Source organism: Tripterygium wilfordii, chromosome 13 (assembly GCF_013401445.1).
Source record: "Tripterygium wilfordii isolate XIE 37 chromosome 13, ASM1340144v1, whole genome shotgun sequence".
NCBI classification, from domain to species: Eukaryota; Viridiplantae; Streptophyta; class Magnoliopsida; order Celastrales; family Celastraceae; genus Tripterygium; species Tripterygium wilfordii.
The window spans coordinates 13,896,761-13,912,893 of record NC_052244.1 but is presented as its reverse complement, the minus strand read 5'-3'; the positions used below and the strand labels follow the sequence as shown (position 1 = coordinate 13,912,893).

General features: G+C 40.3%; 2 protein-coding genes across 2 annotated transcripts; both read right to left on the bottom strand.

Annotated features, from left to right (window-relative positions):
- Nucleotides 1-1,416: 1,416 nt before the first annotated feature.
- On the bottom strand, nucleotides 1,417-4,917 carry LOC120013042 (elongation factor-like GTPase 1). The gene has a single exon (XM_038864656.1). It carries the CDS (start codon nucleotides 4,666-4,668, stop codon nucleotides 1,564-1,566), a length of 3,105 nt encoding a protein of 1,034 aa, XP_038720584.1. The 5' UTR covers nucleotides 4,669-4,917; the 3' UTR covers nucleotides 1,417-1,563.
- A 1,817-nt stretch (nucleotides 4,918-6,734) lies between these two features.
- On the bottom strand, nucleotides 6,735-15,642 carry LOC120013043. The gene is made up of 8 exons (XM_038864657.1): nucleotides 15,359-15,642; nucleotides 15,007-15,256; nucleotides 13,732-13,855; nucleotides 12,067-12,398; nucleotides 10,194-11,967; nucleotides 9,255-9,508; nucleotides 8,499-8,589; nucleotides 6,735-7,233 (listed from the first exon to the last, which is right to left on the bottom strand). Exons 1-7 carry the CDS (start codon nucleotides 15,412-15,414, stop codon nucleotides 8,554-8,556), a joined length of 2,826 nt encoding a protein of 941 aa, XP_038720585.1. The 5' UTR covers nucleotides 15,415-15,642; the 3' UTR covers nucleotides 6,735-7,233; nucleotides 8,499-8,553.
- Between the last annotated feature and the right edge of the window lie 491 nt (nucleotides 15,643-16,133).

The window sequence follows — 16,133 nt, the reverse complement described above, 5'->3', positions numbered from 1 at the left end:
TGACTGCACAGGAGAACACGACAAATTTGAGTGTTATCTTAGGAGGACGCTCTGATGTTCAAATCAATTTAGTATAAAGTAATGGAATGTAGATTGCTCGGAGCTCTTTTGCTAGTGGATAAGAAGTGGCCGAGGTGATTCCAGCTCGGTCGTACTACTCGACCCCCTTTTCTTGGTAATGGGAGACAAGTGTAGGCATCTTGTTGGAGGGGTAGTTTCGGTATTATCAAGATTCATCCCCTCCAACATGAGAACCACAGTGCCACTCATTTTCTTTCTCAAGTCCAGTGTCTCCTTTTCTCCATTCTTGGGCCCTAATCCCAATTCCAACCAGGCCCAGCCCTTTTTAGTTTGATCTGGTCAGCATCACGAATCCATGGGCCTATTAAAGTGGCGAGACCCACAAATTTAACTGGGAAGGCCCATTAAGCCTTTTTACATCCGTCTAATTTCCGTATCTAGATTGTCATTAACCCAACTTGTTCAGATCCACCGAATGGGCCTATTAAGAATAAAGGGCCCATTAAAAACAAATGCTTCTCTCTTTGCCAATCTCTTGGCCTTAGTGGCCTTGCCTGATCTTTGGTTCATTAAAAAATGCAGGTTGTGGAGGGGCTCTATACTCTATACCTATAGGAGACACTACTGACCATCCACTTGTGAACCCTTTTGGGCTATCTAGTTTAGAGACTTGAACCAGAGGAACTTGATCCGATTCAGATAATGGTTGGGCGAAGTGATCTACTACTGAAAGACCGAGCAGATGACTAAGCAGAGAGATTGAAAAATTGGGGGAAGAAGGTCTTCCCTCGATGAAGAATCCCCTAATTATGTATCAGATATGCACACCTTACCATGAAAAATAGCAGCCAGCATTTTGTGGTAAATGTCAAGGAAAACCCAAACATACTATGAACTTAAGAAGCAAGTTCAATTATTCTAGCCAAATGTCATTAGTGTCCAAGGAAAGACATCCGGTAAACAGAGAAAAACAAAGTTCCATAATTGTCGAAGGCACAAAAGGCGCAGCCTCTGCGCCTGAACCATGCGCAAGGCGACGCCTGGGCGAGCGCTGTCATCAGAGAAGCACATCTAGTGACCATTGACAACCTAGAAAAATAATGTCTATTGTTTTAAGCTGATTATAAGATAAATCCTCTGGTTAACATTTCTCCCTAATATAAGAAAAATAATGTCTATTGTTTTAAGCAGATTGGATTTCTGGGGTATTGTGCGAGTCTTCCCGCTTCCAGTCTGAAAATAACAGATACATTAGTGGAATCGAACGACAGAACCAAATTCAACGGCAAAAGGGTTTTGTCTCAACAAAAACCTCTACCTTCCCTATGATGCTACATCTTGCAAATCTATAGGACATCCGCTCAAAACTTTGACAAATGATATTCACAAATCACATTGCATTTGAGCAAAAAAGAACTGTATACACGTTAATTTATTATTCTTGAAACTGAATATGACCAACGCCTTTTTAACCATTATCAATGACAAAATCGAGTTATCATACAATTTCCTTAACTCAAAGATACAACAGTACAATAATTTCTAAACTTTACGAGCCAGGGTCCTTTGCTTAGTCGCATGCTGAACTACTTTTTCTTCCACTGGGAGGCCTTTACGCCGCCTTACAGCATCAATGAGCTTTCTTGCTGTGTTTGGAAGAACACTAGAACCATCTCCAAACTCTTCAATCTCCTCTTCTGTTTTGGGCACAAAGAAAGGATCCTCAGAAAGTGCTTCCCAGTGACTAAGCACAAGAAGGGCACTTGCAGCGCCAGAAGTCCATCTCCTAAGCTCATCAGCAAAACCAAAGCTTTCAGAAACTGGCAAATATGCATGAACAGTGAATAGTGGAGACCCTTCCTGCATTTCCTCCTTCAAAATTCGAGCCCTCCTACGAGAAAGTACAGCGTACATAGAGCCCAAATGTTCAGTTGGGCTGTTCAACTCACAAAAATACATGGCTTCGACCAGTCGGGGTTTCTTCTGAAGTACAGCTGCTCTACAGGCATCCTTGACAGCTGTCATAACCTGACCAGTGAAGATGCCATATTGCTCGGGTGTTGGGTTTGATTCAGATTCATCCGGCTGCTGGCCAGCAGAGGGAGAAATGTAAGCCTCAACAACAAAGGCCACTCCCCACATGGGTTCATCACATAACGGACCAGCCGCTGTAGCTAGTTGAAATCCAGACACTAAACTGCTCTTGAGAGACTCTGCTTCCATGTATAATGCTCGACTTCCTTGTGAAGATGTCTCAGCACATGTATCCCCACTACTAGAACTATCAACAAAGCCCAATCTCTCAGATACATAAGGGGAACCTCCTATAAGAACAGAGGAATCAGAATTCTTCATTCTGCATTCTGGGGTAAAAAGGACATTAGGTCCAACATGTCCTGGACCTAGTGACCACATCCTTTTAAGGTGTTTTTGCCAATTAGTTTTAAGCTTTTCAGCCCAGTCTTTGTCCTCTTCATTCCTGGAGATGGATATAATATCGTTTTCCAAAGAATCCATTATGCTTTTTTTGAATGACTCCAATGGATCTTCAGCTTCCATAATGCTTGATCTCTGGGTAGCTAAGCTTTTATAGGTCTGCCCCAACTTACTACCAATTATATCACCAAGTAAATCAGCACTTTCATCAAGCACCTTTGTTAGCATAGGTGGTAGCTTTATGACTCGTACTCGAACAACACATCTCCCATTTGGCGTGATCTTCTCAACATAATCCAAGCTATTGCTTAGCAATTTCAAATTCTCTACCGGATTGGATGCCTCACCTTCAATGGTCTCTCTATAGAACACGAGAGGTGGAGAGACTTCCAAGTTTACCTTTGCAAATCTGTCCTTCAGATCCTTTACGCATCTGTCCAAATGAACCTCTCCAGCAGCAGCAAGCACATGTTCCCCTCTTGAAGAAACAGTGACCTCTACAAAAGGATCAGCCCGGTTCAAAAGTATCAATCCTTTCATCAAAGCACCCATATCTGCTGGATCAGAGGGCTCAATTGCAACTCTTAGAGTAGGTGCAACTTGGAAAACCATACTTGAGAAAGGCCAGCAGTTTCTGGTGGACGAAAGAGTCGCACTTTTCAATATATGCTGGCCCAGGCCTCGGATTGCCACAACATTCCCTGCGCTGGCAGAGCCCACTGGTTTTAACCCTTGACCCATCATTAGATACAGGGAGTGCAACTCAGCCTCCTGCAGATGCTTGTGCTCCGATTCCCCTATCAGTGGATCGTACAAAGCTGATAGCACAAAAATCCTTTGTCCCGAACGAAGAACCCCGCTAAAAATTCTAGCAAATGCAAGAAAGCACTCATCTGATTCGCCCTTCCCACATTCCTCAGACAAATTGTTCAAAAGCTCCCCATTTGCACCCCTTTGAGGAAGCATTTTCATTGGGACAGCAAACATCTTTGACACGAAAGCGACACATGGAGCTTCAGGATTCGAATCACACACCTCAACTGACGACCTAACAAGATCAGCCTCTGCAAGCACCTTAGTATCAATCTCATTGTCGACTTTATACAAAACTTCTCTCTTTGGAAGCAAACGTGTAATCCGAGAGGATTGGGCAGCAATTGGATCTGGCATACACTTCACCACCATTGATAAAATTGCATCTGACAAAGGAAGCCAGCGGCTCATGACAGATTGAAGCACAGCTTTTGGATCCTTGTTTTGAAGTTCACGAGGGGGTATGGACAAATTAAATGACTTAATGACTTTCTCCAGCAACCCTTTATTACCGTCAGCCTCTGAGGCAGACAAGTAAACCTGCCAGAGAGGCTCAAGCACAAACTGGACAAACATAGGCCGAGCCTTACTCCCTCCTTCCATCCCCTTTTTGCCCATAATCATCTTGGTTTTTGAATTGAAATACCGAGGACCCCATAAGGCCTTTTGTAGTGCCATTGAGCTTGCTCCGAGTTTTGAAGCATAGAATTCAGCAAACTGACTAATGCTAAAACCCCACCCATCTAATGCACATACAAATGCGACATTTCCCTTCTGTGGTTGAAATGTATCTTCCTCGTCATCCTCTATCAATTCAAGATTCTCATCACCTGCCTCCTCCGAAGGGCCGGCAAGTATAGAATCAACGTCAGACAGATACTTCTCCGATTTATACCCACTCATAATCCCATTCACCTCATGAACAATCCTCAATAACCGAGTATAGGCTTCCATGGGACTCAACTTCAACTCACAAATCAACCTATCAACCTTGTTCAACACTAAGCAAGGTGTAAGCTTCTCAATCCAAGCCTGACGCAGCACTGCATGCGTCTGAATGTGGACACCCTCAACAGAATCAACCAAAACTAATGCCCCATCACTCAATCGAGCTGCAGTAGACACCTCGCTACAGAAGTCCATGTGCCCAGGGGAGTCTATAAGGTTAACATAATGGTCTCTAAACTGAAGAGCAATGGAAGAGCTCTTCATTGTAATTGCCCGCCTTTGCTCTTCATCAAGATAATCCATGTATCTAAGCCTACCAGCTAGCTTTGGATGAAGTACTCCACCACCAGAGGCGGCAATAAGATGGTCAGCAAGCGTGGTTTTACCATGATCAACATGAGCCAGAATACATATGTTTCGAATTTTCCGGGTATCAGAATCACCACCCATTTCGATCAAACAAAAATCAACACAAGCAAGCGGTGTTTTTTTTCCTAGAGGCTAGCGTTAGGGTTTCACCTTTGTCGCGCTTGGCGCCGAAGTGTGCTGCGGTGGCCTCGTTCTCTACGCTCGTCGGTGTATCTATGGAACTCGTTCGACGGCAAACAAACGTTCTGAAACTTTCGCCTTCTTGTATGATAAATTTCAACAGAGCCCTAACTCCGCCCCAACCAAGGAAAAAGAGAGCCGGCCCAGCCCAAAAGAGCAACAACAAAGATAAGAAGGGAGACTTTAAACTCTGACCTGACCACTCTCGTTAGGGATAAGTATGGATTTAACCCTGTACTTTGCATTTTAGATCAAATAAACTCTTGAACTTTTTTTTGGATCAAATAAACCCTCACACTTACAAGAATAGAACATGTTAACCCTTCTGTCAAAGATCTGTTAAAAAATGCTGACGTGGCCGTTATATATATATATATATATATCATGTATTTATTTTATTTTATAATAATTATTGACATGGCATAAATGTGGCATTGACCAATGAAATGGGGACACATGTGATTTTTAATTGCTGATTTAAAATAATCAAATAATGAATAATTAAGAAAAATCTAAAAAATGAGAATCGTCTTCTCTGGGGAAAGCTCCATCTCCTGCAATCCTCAGATTCAATTGATTTAGGGCCAGGAAGCTAAGAGTCCCACCTTCTATCTTCTTGCTTCAATTGACTTAGAGCCAGGAAGCCAAGCCCCAAGCCAAGCAAGTAAGAACATCACACTATTAGAGGCCTCTAATAGCCCCAAGCTAAGATCCATCTCCGGCAAACCTCTTTGAATTGTTGTTGAAGAGTCCCACCTTCTTTCAATTTTTGCTGTAGACAACCGTGGTTTATCACAAAAATCAAGAACTTATGCTTTAAAAAATCATGTGAACCTGGATCTCCAAGATGATGTAGATCTAGGGTTTGGTGAGAAATTGAAACCCAAATAAAATCCTGCCATCAAATCCCCAAATCATTGCAAGCAGTGTAGGAGGGTGGAGATTGATTTTGCAGATTGGTAGAAAACAAAGGGTTTTCAAAATGGAGGAGCCAGCGGAGATTGATTTTGCTCTGCCTTTGAAGATGAATAGTAGAACAAAAGGTTGAGCAACTTGAGATTTTTGACCATGGGTTTTCTATTGCCATGTCATTATCTTTCACATATTAGTATATTACACATCATTTTAATTTTTTTTAAGATATAAATTATATTATTTTTTTTGCCATGTCAACAACATTTAACAGGAATTGATCATAAGGGCTAACGGAATCTGAAATCCAAAGTGTAAGGGCTTGTTTGATCCAAAAAAAAGTTCAGGAGCTTTTTTGATCCAAAATCCAAAATACAGGGGCTAAATCCATACTTCTCCCTCTCACTATTCACAACTTATTCCAAGAATTGACCTAATTGAACCAAATTATGCCCCATCTTTTACCACCCTCTGTCAATATACACTTCAGTTTCTTTGTTGAACCCATGTTACCCTGTCAATATAAACTTCAGTTTCTTTGCTGAACCCATTTTTTCATTCCTTCTATCTTGGTTTTCTTCTCAGCTGAATTGAGCCAAACAAACAAGCCATGCCAGTTTTCAATGCAATCCTCATTCAACTATGGAAAACCAATACGTGGAGAGTGAATCCAACTTCTTTAGAAGTTCCTATGACGGATTTTCACGAAGGAATTCTTCCCTCTAAACCATTAGTATTAAACCGAATTCGTATGGAAGCTTCAAAGTATCTGGGGATGATGTAGAACTCAACTCCCCTGCATCACCTGTCTCTTCACTCTGTCAAGAAACAGAGGCTACAGGAGTGTGTGATGATAATTGTGCAATGCCAGAGCAAGAAAGGGATCAAGAGGAAGATGAAGTTATGAGTTCTTATGTGATAGAGATAAATTCCGAACATAGAGAGACAGCCGATGAGGTTAGTATCTGTGGACGAAGTGATTGCATGGGCCAAGGACTCTCCAGGGCCTCTTTGCCATACATATAAGCAACTAAAATGAATATGTACGTACAAAAAACATAAAGAAACACCTAAATTTCAACCAAAGTTTCTTTTGGAAAAAGTACAGATGTTCTTCCTGTCTACATGAATAATTATCCGTCTACAATCAGCTTCTGATTGCTAGAGAGTAACAAATTACTAACCCAAAAGCTCAGAATCCTACAATGAATATGTAATATTAACCGGGACAATAATTATAGTTCCCATTCCGAAAAACAAACTAAAGCTGCAGCAAGAATAAAATTTATACTTCCTTGGCAGTTCTGTACTCTCATCACCGACTGGAAAGTACTACTCTGTATTCTAAACACCACTCGACAGGAAGTAAATAGAAAAACATTCAAAAGTCGAGTATGTTAGTGCTGAAGGGTAACACGACTATATTTCACTACTAACATAATTTACCTTGACATTATATAATTGACAAGGAAGCCACAACTTCGACCTATAGCAGTTCTCATAACAAAGCATACATCTTGCGATGTGCTTCAAAGATCTGATTTCCTTCTGATCCTGCACAATTTTGACATAAACGCCAATTATAATTTCTCAGAAGTACTAACATTTGGAACATAGGCACAGCTTTTCATATTTGGACTTCTAATCATAGTCAAGACAATGACTGGACATGACTAATGGTGCTGCAATTATTTATGGAAACCAAAATTTAAACAAGACATATTTCATCAGCCTGCATTTATGTAGGGAATTAGTTGGCTAACCACCATGGAAGTGATCTTGTGTATGTAGAAGACAAATATTCTCTGTAGTAAGATAAAGAAGACGAATTCAAGGCCCGTGATTTACTTAGTTGGACCAATGACGCAAGAACTAGGGCCAGTGGTACGACTCAGGAAATTTGTCAGTACAGAAATGAAGAACTCAAAGCCACTAGAAAAACCAATAAGAAATTAAAAAAGAAGAAAAAAAAAGGAACTCCCTGAACCACATCCCAAATTCCTGACAGCATAGGAACTCACAAGATTCTATTACTGCTTGTTAAAAAATGTTGCCCATCTTATGATATTGCATGTAGAATCTTCATAAACCTTCTGCCTTTGTATGCAGTATGCACTAGAACCACCATAGTGAAAAGGGTTTCATATCATGTCGAGCAGGCAATATCCTAAATATTTTGGAGCAAACACATTCTACACATGTATCTAAGTGAGACACAAGTAGCACACAATCAACCCTGTAGTGGATCCAACACCCAACAGAATAAAGGTCGTAAAGGTTAAAACTACCTAACTATAGGGTGGTAGAGCTTATATTTTTGAGCGTATATGGTGCTGTTGGTAGAACGGTCTATATTAACTTGGTGCGTTTGGTAAAGTGATCTACGCTAGCTTATACGCTTTACCAAACATACCCTATGTCATAAAAATGATTGGGAAACCCACTAAACCTAGTAAGTTGTGACCCCTAACTTAGGAACCAGCACCTTTTCTTTTTGTGGGCAAGTTATTGAGGGAGGCAGGAGGTTTGAACCCTTGACCTCATGTAATTGGGGTTGGGTTGGCTAACCGGTGGAAACCTCAACGTAAGAACCCGCACACATCATAGTAAATCAATGTGATTGTAATAAGAGTTAAATGCACTTGCATAGAGAAAACACGTTCGCATGATGAGATTCATATGTTGACTTGCAAAAGAGAGAAACAATAAAAAGCAGCATGCCTTTCCTTTTAACTATGGCAGAAGAATTTCTTGAAAAGAGATGCATATACTCCCTTCGCAATGTTTATTAAAGCCATTTTGCCAATTATCGTAAGTACCTTCTATTGAGCTTGAATATTAATGATGTCCTTAGCTTTTGCTCATGGAGTGTCATCAACTGTGTTTCTGAACAGGAGGCCCGTGGTCACCCTGCAAAAGGAAATTCATGCAGATAAACATAAAATGTGTAAATTAAAAGGACCAAAGGTGATCATCCTGTAAAAAGAAACTCATGCTGATCTACATAAAACGAAGAAAAGAAGGGGACATCATAGCTTTGGATGATCGAAACAAAAAATGACAGATAGTAACAACTTTTTAAACATATAATCCACCATTCAAACGCGGGCGGGCGGGATGACACTTTTTTTGTTTAGCATGTGTATGGCAAGAATTGTATTAAAAAGAAGCCATAGCAGGTTGGATAATACCATCTATCACCAATAACTTCGATATATACCCTGAACGACTACAAAAATAATGTTCAAGGAATAACAAACACAACCATCAGCGTAATTCACCCCGTCATAAGAAATCAATTGCGAGATTACTAGCCAATACCTGATAAGGATCCCTAGTTATGTATAAATTAAGTAACTCCCATCAAGTTGTGATTTCTTGACTTAATAATGAATCAAGAAACACAAACAAAATGCTAAAATGATTCAACAAATAATATTCATTTGTTGACAACGATACTCCGACAAAAGAGAACTAGACAAGGAAAGAGCTGCTCAGAAAGCAAGACAATGAAAAAACAAAGTTTGTATACAGGACACTAATAGAAGATATCCCATTAAGGGGGAACAACAAACCTTGCACAAGGATGCAGCTGACTCAGACGGTACTGTCATTAGTGGGATGTGCCCTAGGGATCTCAAAGCATCCAATGCATCCAAGGTCAGTTGCCATCCACAAAGTGCAACAGCATCAGTGCTAGTGCTGGGAACAGAGTTGCTGCACCCAGCAGCAGCAACGTTTCCATTCACCCAGGGGCAGAACTGGTTGTGATGGACAATAGGATCAAATTCTATGGGTTCTTCATAATTGCTTTCCCCTTTTGGTGGCTCTGTTTAATCGAATCATGTTAATAACATGTCAAAAAATGTGTTAGAAGTAGGATATATAGATAACACTCATTTATAATGCTAAGAAACAAGAATATTAAGTGCCAATGGTTGAATCCTACATGGACAATGTTTTTCGTTTTCTTTTTATGCCAATTAGGAGAAGAAAGGATATGGGTCAAGACAGCATGCAAGTTTCTTCACTCATCAAGGGAGAGAGACTTTAATATAAAAAAAAGGGGTAATGTCCTGCATAAACACAAGGAACTCGATGTACAATAATTTCACGCAGGCCACCACTAAACTGCACTGGTTCACCTCAGACTAATAAGACCGATGTTAAAGATGTATTGAAATTCAGAGAACATATTGTATGATGCAAAGTTGATCTGCATGCATACTAAAATTAAATGAATTACTGAATAGCAGAATATTGTTCCCATTATGGGTTGAAGCATCAAAAAGATGAAAATTCGAATGGGCAAAGTTACTGTAATCCGTAAACTATGTCTTGAAGACTCTGATACCATACAAACACCATTTTTCCCAAAGCTTAAGCTAAAAAGAAAGTGAATCTTTCACCATCTTTTTCTGAAGCTTAAGCTTGTTAGAAGACCAGACTTTCATTCTCGAATTAATACTCGAACAATCATACATTAGAGCAACCAAACAGGTAAAATGGACTACCTATCGCGTATTCCGATGGTAGGTATCCACAGTTATTGGTGGATGATGACTTTCCAGCCTTTGCAACCTCTTTGTTGGTCGTTTCATGACCAGAGTCAACCATAGCATTGCAAGAAAGAGAAGGATGAGCGCGGTTATCAAGGCCTAACTTGCAGCTTTGACTTATCTTTTCACCACTCTCAATAGACTCTGCCTTGCAAACACCATCAATTTTTGAGCCACTATCAGCCCTTCTTATGGAATGAGACAACATTTCCTGGTTGTCACCATGGGGATCTCCTCGGCTTGTTTCATAAGGAACAAATTCATCCATTAACCCAGGAACTGAAGCAGATTCACCAGTCTGACCCTGATTGTCAACATCATCCACTCTGGGTTCCAGATCGCCAACAACACTATGCACTCTATACACAGAAGCATCCGCCCCATGAATTTCAGCTTCATGGCTGGCACACATTCCAACACTTCCTCCACTGATTCCAAAACTAATCCCTTCTCTAGCTTGAACTGTCACAGTTTCAGCATTCAGAACTTCTTCACCGTCATTTGTACTACTAACACCCATCTCCCCACGAACTAATTCTACAGGTGGTCGAAAACCTATGTTCCGCTGAGCTTGATTACTGTAATTCAATTCTGATGTCTCATACACTTCCAGATTCCCATATGTACTGGAGGAAGGAAATTGAACATCATCAGCATCTGCAGGATAATTTTCAACACTATCCATAGAGTCATCATTTTCACTGTGATAGACAGTATCCATTGCAATAACAGAAGATGCCCGTGTAGAATCTCTTGCTGATGGGACTCCTATCAGATGGTCATTTCCCTGTCGGCTTGAACCAGCTTTGTTTCCATCTGTATAAGTTTCAATACCCACTGAATGGCTAGGACCCACGCCAGAAGAGTCTCTTGCATATGGCGAACAATAGGTATCAAAAATGTCAGATTCACGAAAACGTTTTGATGGCCCAGCTGGATACTGTCTGCCATCTGTAATTTCATCTCCATCACGATCAATTAACGTCCCTTCAACACTATCAGCCTGTTGCATCCTCAAGTGTGGTCTATCATCCGAGCTGTCACCAATTTCAAGGCTTCGCTTAAGGGAGCTAGGACCCCGAGACTCATACGAAGCTGCACGATCACCAACCTCACTGCCAGCAAGCTGGCCAATAATTAGACCCCTTCCCATGTCCGCATCATTAGTATTCATTTGTGCAGTCCTGTCAACCTGTGTAAAAGATAGACCCCCAGCCATTGTAAGATTTAAATCAATCACTGAGTTCTGCAACAATCTTCCCTCTTCTGTTGTTGCAACTTCATCATGGTCCTCAGTCTGTTCTTTCTCTGTATTATCAGCAGCAACCCAACCACTAATTCCACTGGCTGCACTTGCTCCACGTGTCAATCCCATTTTTTTGCTCGTCTCAGGAATATCAATGTTGCTGGGAGCAAAACGAGCGGGACGAGGAACGGTTAAGAAATCCAATATTCTCACAGTAGCCCCACACAAACTACAATCTAAAAGAGGCGATCTCTGTTCACATCTAGACTCCGCAGCTAGTATTTTATTCTTTCCAGTGTCTTTTGGGGCTGAAGCAGAAAGTGCGTTCTTGCTTGATCCAGGATCCTGTGAAATACGGACCCGACCCAGGGTGGGGCCAACAGAACATCCATTTCTAGCCGACTGAGCAGAATGCTCTTCACAGTCTTGAACATTAGGAAGCCATCTTGGTTCCCATCCACACAGACTTATAAGCTTCTGAGCCTGCCAAGATGGAGGTATAAATGGGAAATCCATGATCAGAAAGCAACTAAGCAGAATGATGCAATTGACAAATAGAACAAGCAAATAAATATATCTTACACATAAATAAATATAGAATGAAGCATCTCGAAAGATCTCTATTTCTGATATGCTATCAGTTTTAAAATCAACTCCCCCAGTCTGAGACAGAAAATGCTCCATCTGTGAGTCCCGAAAAACTCGCATCTGCTCAATCGCAGATGCAGCCATAATAGGGAGACACTGAAACTGTAGAAGTCCGTCACATCTATCCTTATATCCCCCAATCAGTGCAGACTGAGGTGTTGGTGGGAATTGCACCAAGCTTTCAGGACAACTATTACCTCTCCAAGGGCAGGTGACTTTATGACCACCATCCAGCAGCTTGGCAAAGGCTTCACTGGCATTTTCAACTTTAACCAAGGAGACAATCAAGAAACTTAAGTAGTAAGAGAAGGAAAAAAATGCTGAACCTTCACAAAAAGAATATGAGCACATCATCAACACAAGCAACAAATTTTGGGCAAATTAGCAATGATTTAAAACCAAACCAGAAGGGTCCGTTTAAAAGGGTGAATAGAGAACTGAGTACCTCTGCTGGCCTGGCTCTTGATGGTCTAGGACATGTTAAAATCATTGATATGTGGAGAAAAAAGTAACTCAACTATACATACTTGCTTACCAACTTGATATTGTTTCATTAATTTGAAACAATTGCCAATATGGAGCAAAGAAACTATTATTTGACACTTTTCCTATTTTCTATAATTTGTCATTGACTCGTGACCATGATGTCATGAGGAAATCAATGGCTTAACTGCAGTTGACTAAAATTTTAAAAACTAACCAGCTCCCAGTTTGCAGACTGTTCCGATCCTCGAAATGTCACAAAATAGTAATAATGCATTCATAGCACAACATGAGGTAGTTTTGGTAATCAATATTGATATCTAGTGTTAGCCAATGGTACAGTTAATTAGTTAAATACTTAAATGATAAACAAATCTTCAAGAGATAATACAATCAAGAAGTATTTGACAAGATGGCAACACACTGAAACAAATCCCTTCATATTTTAGGCAACAACTCCGTCATAACATTAAAGAACTGGTCAACCAGATACACAAAGTGGACACCCCTCTCCCCCTTCAAATTAATATTCAACAACTTAACAACACATGTTACACATCCAGTATGTAGTATTCTCCTAAACGTAATATCCAGTTACTATCGAAACCAAAGATAGAACTACATCAATGTACATTCAACAAAAGGTTAACATTCTAGTATTCAATTACTTTTGCCAATTAAGTTAACCGAATAAGGTCCTTTTCTTGATTTAAAAAACGATGAATATGGGAGAACTTAAAATTTTAGGATGTAACAATTCTATTTTTTTTTACCTATCCCAATATAAAATTTCAGATACTACCCTCTTTGCTACATGTGGAAGACAATAGACCTGTAAAAGAGGCAGAGTCTAAAGTTGCTAGTCTTCACATATACACACAAAACTTTCCCTTCTTGCTCCTACGTGTTTAATCCTTCTTTCACTTCCTGTAGAATACTTTATAACAAATCCTTTTTTCAGGGTACACAACCTCCTAGCTTTAGCTACAGGTCTTTCATCACTTTCCTTAATCAAAACTCAAAAGTACTTCATTGCTAGATACGAAATCAACAGTACACAATTTAAGAAGCCCTTAGAGAGCGGTGAGATTAATGGACTCTGGTTAAGCGGCTAACCTTCAGCAAGTTTCCAGGATGGCAGCAGAACAAAACTCAAGTGTGCACCACATGATTCACAAGCAATTTTATCAGCATCCGCATTCACCCAACCTCTCTGAGCACAAGCCAATGAGCTAGCAACCTGAAACAAAAAACAGCAATTGCAGGACTTCAACTGACTTAAGCTTATTGTACTAGTATAAGCGCAAGGTAAAAACATTATGATAACATTATTCCAGTTTCAATCTAGTTCGAAATGGAAATGTTAGCTTAAAGGATACCAGTTACTTACCAATTCCTTGGTGCAGCATATTCCTACGAACTCACATGTTAGAAAGCATCAGAAGATAAAAGAGCATGAGAGAATTTGCATCAACAATACAGCATATTGCTTAATATGCTTCTCTTTTTTTTCTTTTTTTTTATACTTTAATCCCCCTATATTACACAATTCAGCATTGAATATGGGATAGGGGGTTAGGGAACTAAAAGAATAAAGAATTGGCAAGTCGAAAATCTCCTTCTTGCTCAATGCTCATGACAATGTAGCAAAAGAAATGACAACTTTCATGCCCTACCAGAAAGTCACGACCAACAGTTGAAGCAGAATCCCAAGCAGCATAGCATGTGTTTGGGGATCCAGACTTGCCCGAGAGGAAAGCTCCTCATATTTCCCTTCCTCTCTCATCTGTAATTGATATATCTCATACTGCTTAATAAATTGGCGTCCCTGTCTTCGTTTTCTTTGCAGCTCCTTTATCACTATCTGTTTTTCTTTCCGACAAACTATTATCTCATTTACTTTCTAAAATATTACTAATTACTCATTTTCACCACAGTTTTTAGGATCTTTTGTTAATTATTGTCAGATCTTGGAAACTTAGTTTTTGATATTATATAACTGTCATGATCTCACCAGTCTAACAGGTGATCCCAACCACCACTGAATTGATGACCATGGGTCCAATCAGCCTTTCGATTCACTGACCAATGCCAGATTCAGACAGCTCAGAAAGGGCTGGTTAAGGCTTCAGACCTTCAGCATCCAGACAAGGACAACAAATGTGCAAAAAAAACCACAAACATGTATAGTCACAGACATAGTTCATTCCGCAATAGAAACGAATCCCTGATAATTTAGCAAAGTACTATGACTTAATGGTGAAACTGCAAATTTCATAACTTCCACAAGGAGAGAGAATCTCAAACGACAACATGTATATTTTTTCCACAGCAATCACAATATATAAACTAGCAACACAGAGTTCACGGCAAGCGAAAAAAATTTCGTACCTTTGGCTTTCCAAACCAATTCGAAGGCTTGAAGGTGGACAAACGCCTCAACAGATCCCCTCTTTCCCAGGGCCTACAGGAAGGTCTTGATGATCCACGTTCATAACCCCCAACACTTGTGCCGAAGGAATTCCATGGGGGTTGAGAACCAACACAAGAGAGAGAAGCTGCCTTAGAGGTATGTCCATGACCAGACCAATCTATACTGCCAATATTTGTTGGGACAGCAGGCGAGGATGCCCCAGCAGAACTAATAATATACAACACAATCCACGATATCCCACCATTAAAACCCTAAATTGAGATCAAGAATGAAGGAGCATAGGTGAGGGAAAGAAGGATGGTTCGGTACCTTGCAGCCGGAGTGGGATCCAAAGTCCCGCCAGAGCTGATGACTTCTTCTCTCATATTCTTCACTGAGTAAAAATTCCAAGGAGAGGAGAGAAAACGGGAGTGGGGGAAGTATGTACTGTTCGTAGTGGATATGGGATTCTCTGGGTCAAGGATCCGGTTCACTGAATACTGGAATATCCAATCGAATGAGGGGGCTTGATGAAAACTTAAAAAGGGTAGCACACTTTTGGACGATTTTAAATATAATTTAGGGGTGCTTCTTAAGCATGGACGGTGGTAATGGCTTCTATTAAGTGTTAAAAATGTTATTAGCCGCCAGAGATGATTTGTTTGGGGGGATGGTAATGAGTGCTCTAACCACTTTCTAGGGAAGTATATACTATATAGTCTAGATACATGTCACATTCAAACAAAAAAAATTTAACCAAGAAAGAAAGGCCTCAGCCCAACAATCATTTTGTGAGTTTTAAATCCGGGTCTGACGGTCACAACCTGTACCACGACACATGGGTTTTACACTAGACCGAAACTCATGTGGATAATTGGGCCGAAACTCCTCATAAGGGAGTTGTTAGGCTCACGGAACGAGTAAACTCATGAGAAACTAGATACGAACTTTGACTTTTAAATACCTTTAATCCTTAAATTCGAAGAGGTAACCAACCAAGCTATTGCTCGTTATTTTTTTTTTGCCACATGCAATTATGTCTATTGAGTCTCTTCTTTCACAATTTTCACTTTCATCTTACTTGTGTAGTTCAAAATTGTTCTTT

Coding starts and splice junctions, on each gene's coding strand:
- LOC120013043 (XM_038864657.1), bottom strand. CDS start 15,414: ATGAGAGAAGAAGTCATCAGCTCTGGCGGGACTTTGGATCCCACTCCG. Junction 12,399..13,731: donor ATCCTGGAAACTTGCTGAAG/GTTAGCCGCTTA, acceptor CCTTGGTTAAAG/TTGAAAATGCCAGTGAAGCC. Junction 11,968..12,066: donor CATTCTATATTTATTTATGT/GTAAGATATATT, acceptor CCATCTTGGCAG/GCTCAGAAGCTTATAAGTCT.
- LOC120013042 (XM_038864656.1), bottom strand. CDS start 4,668: ATGGGTGGTGATTCTGATACCCGGAAAATTCGAAACATATGTATTCTG.